We start from the raw sequence: 9,202 nt of genomic DNA, 5'->3' as shown, positions 1-9,202 counted from the left end.
GGCGGGGCCAGGAGGGTCCAACTCACGGCGACGCCATCGCGCTTCGAATCGCCCTCCACTCCAACTGCGCCTGCGCGGCCCTCCGCGCGCCGGCTCCTCATTGGCCACCTCGCCCAGCCAATGGGGAAAGGCGCCGCGGCCAGCTGGCGGCTCCCGGCTCCGGACCCAGGGCTGGCTCTGGGGAGGAGCATCCCCACGGCCGAGGCGCGAGTTTTTACACCGCAGGGGGCCCAGCGATGCAGGAGGGAGCCCTGAATGGCCACTTTTCTTCCAGCCCTTCGCGCACCCGGCTGGGCTGCGAGGGCCGTTTTCTGCAAACGCAGTGGAGTTTGGTTTGAAACCATCCTTCGCCCTTAGGCTGCCCTGTAAAACAACCAGCCTGGCCCTTATTGCAGGTGCGGGCGGCCCAGTTTTAGCATAGAAGCGAGCAGGCCAAGCCAACAATCACAGCCCTGCAACTCACTTACAACACGTCCATCCCCCGAAACCATGGGACAGGGAGGCAGAAAGTCACCAAGGCCCTGCTACGAGCTTTATCTTGGGCTGCAAAGGTCAGACCTTTTAACTGGCACACACACCCTGTAAAAGGCAATTTGCAGAGGCAGCTTTATGAAGAGAGTTCATTTCATGAACTGTCTTCCTAGGTATATGACAGCCAGAAACTGGCAGAAATTCAAGGGTCAGTTAAACTAAGAAACTGTTTCCAGACTTTTGGATGAAGTCAGGGCACAAGACAACATGCCACTAGAAGTAGCTTTCTCAACATATGACACTGGCAGATAAAACCGGACACATGAAGGATCATTTATTACACAGTCGCTTCAATTTCTGCTGGCTCCTCTTCCTCCAGCAGGCTGTAAGAGGCATGGGTCTGGAAGGGCCTCTGGAGGGGATGGGCTAGCAGCTTAGCCATGCAGTTGTGCAGCTCCACAGCAGGGCCTGTCACAGACACTTTGTATTTGTAATTGGTGCCTTTGGTGTCCAGGTTGCTGAAAAAAGTGTACATCTCCTGAAAAGGGACAGAGCCGCTCAGTTACAATCAAGCACCGAGCACAAGACAAGGCCTGGCTAAAGCACAGAACTGCGGTCAGGAGATCTGGATTTTATTTCCAGCTCTGACCCACTGTGGGACTCTGAACAAGTCACTGTGCCTTATGGGTTAAACAGACGATAATTCTGTCTGACCTCTGGGATGCCATGGATTTAATTCACTAGCATTAACTCATTAGCACCTGAGATGTGATCCTCAGGCAGACAGTGTGAGCCCACTCATGCATCTGACGAAGCGGGTCTTTGCCCACGAAAGCTCATGCTCCAAAATATCTGTTAATCTATAAGGTGCCCCAGGACTTCTTGTTGTTCTTGAAGATACAGACTAACACGGCTCATCTCTCATAGTGTGAGAAATGTACAATCACGAGCAGACGTCTACTACCATGCAGCACTTGATCAATAAGGACGGTACTGCACAAGGCTGGATCTGAAGTGATCACTTATCAATAAAATACCAATCCCACAGGTCAATATCAAAGTCAGGACAAAGTTAAAACCGGACATGCTGGGCCTAGATATTACATCTCAAATGTGCAACAGTGCACAGACCATTGTAATACCGCCAGAGCCACAAGAAGAGTTGAGGTGTTACTAAGTAGGGATCTAGCAAATTCATGGCCATGGAAAACATGGGACTGGGGAGGGTTTGGAGAAAAGAAAGTGGATCATGCTATGGCTCCCACCCAGGCTCTCACCAGGGTTCCTGCTAGTTTTTTCCATCCAAGGGTGGAATAAATTTTGTTTTGTGCAACAAGGCATGTGCAGACATGCACCACCAGCAGAGACACCTGCTGCCGGCTGTGGGCACTCTGCTAATGAGCTGGGTGGCCCCATAATCTGTCCTGGGCAGCTGCCCAGGTGCTCAGCTCACCGGCAACACTGGCTCTCACCTTCCAGCTCATCTCGTCCTCTTTGTCTTCGGCACCATTGTGGATATAAACCACATCGAAAAAGAAATACGGGCACTGAAGCATTTTCTGAAGAGGAGGGAAAACAAGAAGGTTCATTTTCCCTGCAGAGGCCGATTAGCAGACTCCATGGAAAAGCAGAGTGCTGGGATAAAGGCTGATGGGTGCTAACCTGCCCAGGATGGAGCATGAGCCCCTCAGGTACAGGCAGGAGCAATGCACCCACTATGTTCCTCACCCCCTCTTGTGATGAGACTCATTCGCTCTCAGGAGGAGGTTGGTGTCCACTGTTCCCTCTCATTTTTTCTACTTGGGACGCAACAAATTCTACGTGCACCAAGGGGTGCGTGGATGTGCGCCACCAATACAAACACACACTCCCGGCTGTGGGCGCTCTGCTAATCAGCTGGGTGGCACTTGAATCTCTACTGGGCGCCTGCCCACACACACAGCTTACAGTGAACACTGTTGCTGTCCCTATCCCACTTAAATCATTGGTTCCGCGGCTGATTAGCGCTGGCTGCAGCAGTGGCTTTTGTACAACGTTCACATATTGGCTGGGAACCCAGCGGCGACTAAACGCCTTCCAAACAGGCCACCATATGGCATCAGCTGTTTGCAGCTAACCCAAGGTGGATGCAGAACACTCTGTTAAATGGCCTGAGCCATCCGGCCCCACGCACCCCCCCGACAGCTAGCAGGTGAGACGACTCAGCTTTGGGGTCCAGCACCTGCAGGCATCACTGGATCGAGAGAACCGCAGGGGTATATGGCCTGATACACAAAGGTTGTTGATTCCAGCCAAGGTGCACAGCCCCTCTGCCAGCTGGTCACCACCAGATGGTAACCTGGCAGCGCTGGCAGGCTGCTTTTTCTGGCTGGGACGATGCAGAGCTCAGCACCAAGGACGGCCCAACGAGTCAGAAAACCAGGAAGTACCTACCTTCATCTGCTCCGTCATGGAAAACTGAGGCTGGCAGGCCGGGCGACTGTACACCAGGATGGTCCTGACCACATAGGGAGGTGGGATCGTCTGGATGTTTTCTGTCACCGGCAGCTCGATCTTCTGCTGTCTGTGCCGTTAAAGAGAAAAAAAGGCCATTCAGAAACAGCAGCAAACTCTCTCGTGAAGCCGCTGGGCTGGGTCACTCAAACAGCACATGCACAGCTGCCATCATGCTGCAAGGGGCTACGGGCGGCCAGCAGGTGAAGCTTGGCTCCAAAGACAACCACGGACCCTGTTAGAGCCAAAGGATACTAAGCATCTGCTTTCAGGTTATACAGAAAGAAACAACATATAATGAGAACAGCCACAGAGAAGGAGGCCACATGGCAGATCAGAGCTAAGCTGTGTGGTCTGAGGGGTTTCCCTCGTGGCAGACACAGGGCTAGGATATAAGCTGGAGCCCATGTGCTTTGGAGAAGCTCAGCAAAATGAATTCAGAGCAGGAGAAGAGAGAGTTGCTTGGACACAGAGCTCGCTGGAGTGGCAGAGCTGGGGATGGCTCACCAAGGAAACTGCCATTGCTGCTTGTTTCTGACGTATTCTGGGAAACAGGATTTAGTGGCTCACTTGGTTTTAAACGAGCAAGACTGCACAAAGAACCAGACGTGATCTGTGGAACGGATTTCTCACGCAACGCAAGCAACCCTAGATGGCCCCGGGTATTGGCTAAACCACTCAGACCAAAGGGGCAACACCACTATAAGAGCAACATTTGCCATCTCTGCCTTCCACGGAGCAGCAAACTTACATGAGATTGAAGAGGCCTTCGAGGTCTAGTGTTAGAGAGATAAGGACTGGTCGTTACACACACACGGCCTTTCCAGATGCTATAAGCAGTTTTTAGGGGGTGAGCTCGTTGGGGTCACTTGACCTAGCCCTTGGTTTGTACAGCACCTAGCACCAGTCGAAGGAGTCCTCTGGGAGCTACGGTAAGTGATAAGCAGTCGTACATTTCTGATCACTCACACTCTGCAGGCAGACAGAACGGGGAAGGGACATGCAGACTCTGCCCAAATAAATGCTGAATGTTCTGTCTGCCCTAGGCAACGTGCCACTGTGGAAGGGGAGCATGGCATAACCGTTGATGTACTTATCCTCCCTGTAGGGCAAGGCAGGGCTAACAGCCCCATGGCACAAGTAGGCAATGGAGGGAGGGACTAGTCAGAGCATCTGTGGCACAGCAGAAAACCGAACCCAGGTTTTCAGAGACATACGACAATGCCCTTACGCACTGCACCTTCCTTCTGAGCTGCTGCATCAGCTCCAATTCCAGCAGCAGTCCCTGCTCGAGGCAAACTCCAGCAGAGCTCAGCTCAGTCACCGCCGCGACAGATGTCTGGGACCACTCTGCACTTGTTCTGCACAGGCAGCACTCCCTTACAGTGACATCTGCTACCATCTTCTGGCAAAACAGCAGATAACAGAATCACAGGGTCCTAGAACTGGAAGGGACCTCAAGAGGCCACCGAGTCCAGTCCCCTGCCCTCCTGGCAGGACCAAGCACCGTCTAGACACCAGGGGCATCCAACCTTCTTTCACTGGGGGCCACACGGCAATTTTGTGTGTGTTCTGGGGGGGCCCAACACAAGATAGCCCCAAACTTCACCCCCAGGCTTAGACCCCTCATAGCACCAAACCACCGCTCTGGCCCCTCACCCCAGCTGGGGCTCTGCTCCCGGGGTCAGTGAGGTCTCTGTGCCCCAGCCGCTGGGCCTCTGTGGCAGCTGGACCTGTGGGCCAGATAAAAAGGTTCTGTGAGCCGGATTCTGGCCCCTGGGCTGCCTGTTGGACACCCCTAATCTAGACCATCCCACAACCTCCTGGGCAATTTATCCCAGTGTTTAACCACCCTGACAGGTAGGAAGTTTTTCCTAATATCCAACCTAAACCTCCCTTGGTGCAATCTAAGCCCATTGCTCCTTGTCCTCTCCTCAAAGTTTAAGGAAAATAATTTTTCTCCCTCCTCCTTGTAACAGGTTTTTACGTACTTGAAAGCTGTGATCATGTCCCGCTCAGTCTGCTCTTTTCCAGCTAAACAAACCTATTTCTTCCAATCGCCCCTCAGCAGCCAAGTTCCCCAAACCGTTCATCATTTTTGTTGCTCTTCTCTAGACCTTCTCCAAATTTGTTCACATCGCTCCTAAAATGGGACACCCAGAACTGGACACAGTACTCCAGTCAAGGCCTAATCAGGGCAGAGTAGAGCAGAATGACTTCTTGGGTCTTGCTCCCAACCCTCCTGTTAATACAGCCCAGAATGATGATTGATTTTCTTTTGCAGCAGAACTAACAATGGGTCGCCCCAGGCCAGCGGTGGGAAACCTGTGGCCCAGTTGGGTTCTTCGTGTGGCTCAAAAGACATTTTCTTTGCCATTGCCCAGGTGCAGCGTTGCCAGATTCCACTGGTTTCCACCTGGGTAGTTTTTTCCCTGCCGGTATTACTAAAGTAACACATGTGTCGAACAAGGGCGTGTGATGTGCAGCACATGCTGATCGCACACAACTTTGACTGTGAGAGCTGTGTGCTCCCTTGACACCTGCTCAGAGTGTCACTACAGTCCCGTTGGCACACCCCACAAACTCTAGGTCTGTGAGCACAGTTAGCAAAACTGTCGTATCCTGGGACGCTGTCTTGGTTACAATCAACTTGCATCCCATTGAGATGAAGGGCCAGTCCCATAGCCCACTCACTGACCTCAGCTGCCCATCACTGCCCCAGATCACACACACTTAACACAAATCAGTTCCAGCACAGTCCCTGGTTCACAGCACGGGATTCACGCTCGCTTAGGAGCCGGGAAGCTCGTGATGTCAGGTGTGAGCTGGGCTCTCAGCTGCCGAGGAAGCCTGAGGGGGGAAAAGGGGCGAGTCTGCACACGAGTGACCCGCTGGGCTTTTAGACCTGGAACTCAGAGGCTGCAGGATTCTCAAAAGCCCAGTTTTAAAGGGAAATGTGCCTCTGTTCACCAGGGACTTGGGCTGCTGGACTGGAATGCAAGAAGAACCTGAGGCCCATCCAGCTGCAGGATGCCCTCCACCATCAAAGGATACTGAAAGACTTGCAGACCACAGTTTCCAGGTCGTAGAGGCAGCTGCAGACTTCTCTGGGGTCCGAGGTGAAACCGGAGAGCTAAGAGACAAGGCAGAGGATGTTCAGGGACAGTGGCAGAGTCTCCCTGTGCTGTCACACCAGCAAGGAGAAATGCCTGCATGCTGTGCTAAACACAACAGGATCCCCAGTCTCCCACAGGGTCCCCTTGGCCCTGCTGGAAGAGAGTGATCTGGAAAGATGCTGCCGCAGGCTTGCCCCAGAGTATTTTCTCTGATGGATGAAGAAGGGCTACGGGCCAGGGCTGAGATTGTAGTTTCCAATTTCTTCGGCAAGTGAGGAATTTGGGGCTCAGCTCCTGTTTCTCCTGGAAGCCCTGAGTGGGGGTATCACAGGCGCCGACACCAGAAGCAGAGAACCCAACCGCATGGCTGCTTGGGCAGCGGGGACCCAGGCCTGTTGGGTCGCACGCACCCATGTGGCATCATTGTTCACCACCACCAGGGCGAACTCGTGGCATTTGTCGATCTTGTGCTTCGTCCTCACAAACATCTCGATCATCTTCTGGGAGATGTTCAGGGCGTTGGTTTTGGATCTACAGAGCAAGTGAGAGAGCACACTATGTCAGTGACTGTCTAATGCCTTCCCATCCCTGTCTTTCCCCAGCATCCTTATCCACAACCCCATCCTTAAGGGGATGCTGAGGGGGTCCCAGCCCCCTGACCTGCAGGGCCGATCTGAACTGGGGGTCAAATCTCTCTGCCTCGTCCCTCTGTCTCATTTCAACATCACCTGCTCCCTCCTTCCCGCACTGCCGGATGCTTTGAACAGCAACCTGACCCCGCCATCACCTGTGCCTTTCCTCACCACCCGTTTGTCATATGCAGCCCTGCAGATGCTTTACAAGAGGAGAGTAGCAGGGAGTCAGTAGCAGAGGTGGGAACAGAACCCAGAACATTCACAAAACATGACCGACAAGCAGCGGCTGCTCACCCGTTAAAGGATTCCAGTTTGGGCAGAGACATTTCCTCAGAGAGGTCCAAGCAGATGATCTGCATTAGAGAAAACAGCAGCGTTAGCCTCTCAGATCCTTCCTGAGCCCACCATACCAGGAGCTTGGGTTTGACGCTGACCACTAGGAACCATTGCCCTGCTGAGGTTCCCATGTGCAAGCGTGCACACAGCAAAAAGACGACAGCAGGGTTGAATTGGGTCCATTCAGCTCAGCAACCAGGGTATGAGTTCTTCCCCCCAGCAGAAAGGCCTTGGCAAAGAAGGCAGGGGAGCCACTCAATGGCAGAGGTGGGAAAAGTACTCCAAAAGTTACTTGAGTAAAAGTATGACGGGGAGATGTACTTAAGTGCAAGTAGCTGGTGTCCATCTGGAAAACTACCTGAGTGAAAATACACAGTGTCACACCTCAATTGTACTCAAGTATCTGGAAGTGAAAGCAGCGTCACTTTTATTCGAGTAATTTTGGGGGTACTTTTCCCACCTATGCCCGACAGGTGGCAGGGCGGGAGCAGGCGGCCGGCACTCACCACTTTCTCAGGACAGTTCACCCTGGGAGTCTTGACCTGGAACTCGGTGGGCTGCGCCGGGACCTGCCAGTCTTTGCCGTTGGGCGCGGCTGTACTCTGCGGGCTGTCCTCCGCGCTGGCCGCTTCTCCCTCCCCTTCGCTGCGGTTGCCCACACTGGCCTGCGCGCTCAGAGTCCGGTCCTCGGCCCCCTCCGGGTTGGAGCGGGTTCTGGGCCTCTGCTCTGCCACCTTCTCCTCCTCCTCCTCGGCAGCGCTGCCCGGCTCCGAGGTGTCCATCAGGGAACTGCGCTCCACAGGCGACTCCAGCGTGGATGTGGCAAAGGGCTCCCTGGGAGGGGCAGAGGCGGACCAGTGGATCAGTGCAGGGTGCTGCACTGACAATGCCGCACGCTATCCTCTGGGCCGGGGGCTAGACCGGGGCTGGTGGCTGCCCTGCCCCCCTCAGTGCTCTGGGCTGGGAGGGCATCCAGACCTGCCTTTGGGCAGGGGTCCTAGCACCCGACTCAGCCAGTTCGGTGCTCCAGCTGCTCCCCCCGCCTTGCCTTCTCCAGCCCGCGCCCTGGCAGTCCCCCAGTCACCAGCCACTCTGTCCCTGGCCCATCCCCCCATCACTCCCCCAGCCCAACCCCCTGCTGCCCCCAGCCCAACCCCCCACTCCGCCCATCGCTCCCCCAGCCCAACCCCCCGCTGCCCCATCCCAACCCCCCACTTCGCCCATCGCTCCCCCAGCCCAACCCCCCGCTACCCCATCGCTCCCCCCCGCCCAACCCCCCGCTACGCCCATCGCTCCCCCCCGCCCAACCCCCCACTTCCCCCATCGCTCCCTTCAGCCCAACCCCCTGCTGCCCCCAGCCCAACCCCCCACTCCGCCCATCGCTCCCCCAGCCCAACCCCCCGCTACCCCCATCGCTCCCCCCCGCCCAACCCCCCACTTCCCCCATCGCTCCCCCAGCCCAACCCCCCGCTTCCCCCATCGCTCCCCCAGCTCAACCCCCCGCTGCCCCCGTCACTGTCCCCGCCCCATTGCCCCCCCGCTGTCCCACCTGCCCACACCCCCGCCCCCCCGCTCACTCCGGCCGGACTCTCCTCCGCGATCCCCAACCAGGAAGTGGCCGGCCGCCGGCCGCGCAGGGACTGCTGGGAGATGTAGTTTCCGGTCTGCCCCGGCCCTCCCTCCCCCGCCCAGCGCCTGCGCTCTCCAGCCACCCCACCCCCACCCCCACCCCGCGCCGGGACTGGGCATGCTCATTTGCATATATCTGACATGCAAATTACCTCACAGGTGCCTAGCCCTCCTGCCCCTCCCACCCTGGGGGGCTGGGGAGTCGCCCAGCACCCTCTGCCCTGGCTTGGGCATTGCCCCACTGGCCATAAACTGCAGCTTGGGGTCCGGGCCCTTTGGGGCCAGGGTTGTTCGTACAGCCCCTAGCGCAACGGGGTCCCAGCTCACGAGTGGGGCTCCCCGGGTCCAGCGCAAACCCCAAAGCAGAACGCGCCTTCCAGCCTCGCCGGTGCACTGGGGCAGGCGTAGCCCTGATCGCAGCATCCCGCACCCACCTTCGCTGGAAACGCAGCGTTGGGGTGGGCAGTAGCGAGGTCACGGCAAGTGGTCGGCCGAGGTCCGTCTCCCAGCGTGTGTGCATTT

General features: G+C 56.2%; 1 protein-coding gene across 1 annotated transcript; it reads right to left on the bottom strand.

Annotated features, from left to right (window-relative positions):
- Nucleotides 1-519: 519 nt before the first annotated feature.
- Nucleotides 520-8,672, bottom strand: BABAM1 (BRISC and BRCA1 A complex member 1). The gene is made up of 9 exons (XM_074978231.1): nucleotides 8,629-8,672; nucleotides 7,558-7,885; nucleotides 7,010-7,068; nucleotides 6,491-6,611; nucleotides 6,019-6,097; nucleotides 3,716-3,740; nucleotides 2,905-3,034; nucleotides 1,944-2,030; nucleotides 520-1,009 (listed from the first exon to the last, which is right to left on the bottom strand). Exons 2-9 carry the CDS (start codon nucleotides 7,831-7,833, stop codon nucleotides 809-811), a joined length of 978 nt encoding a protein of 325 aa, XP_074834332.1. The 5' UTR covers nucleotides 7,834-7,885; nucleotides 8,629-8,672; the 3' UTR covers nucleotides 520-808.
- Between the last annotated feature and the right edge of the window lie 530 nt (nucleotides 8,673-9,202).

This window comes from Carettochelys insculpta, chromosome 27 (genome assembly GCF_033958435.1).
Source record: "Carettochelys insculpta isolate YL-2023 chromosome 27, ASM3395843v1, whole genome shotgun sequence".
Lineage (NCBI taxonomy): Eukaryota > Metazoa > Chordata > Testudines > Carettochelyidae > Carettochelys > Carettochelys insculpta.
Note: the sequence above shows the minus strand (reverse complement) of the source record. Positions and strands in the feature narration are given on the sequence as shown.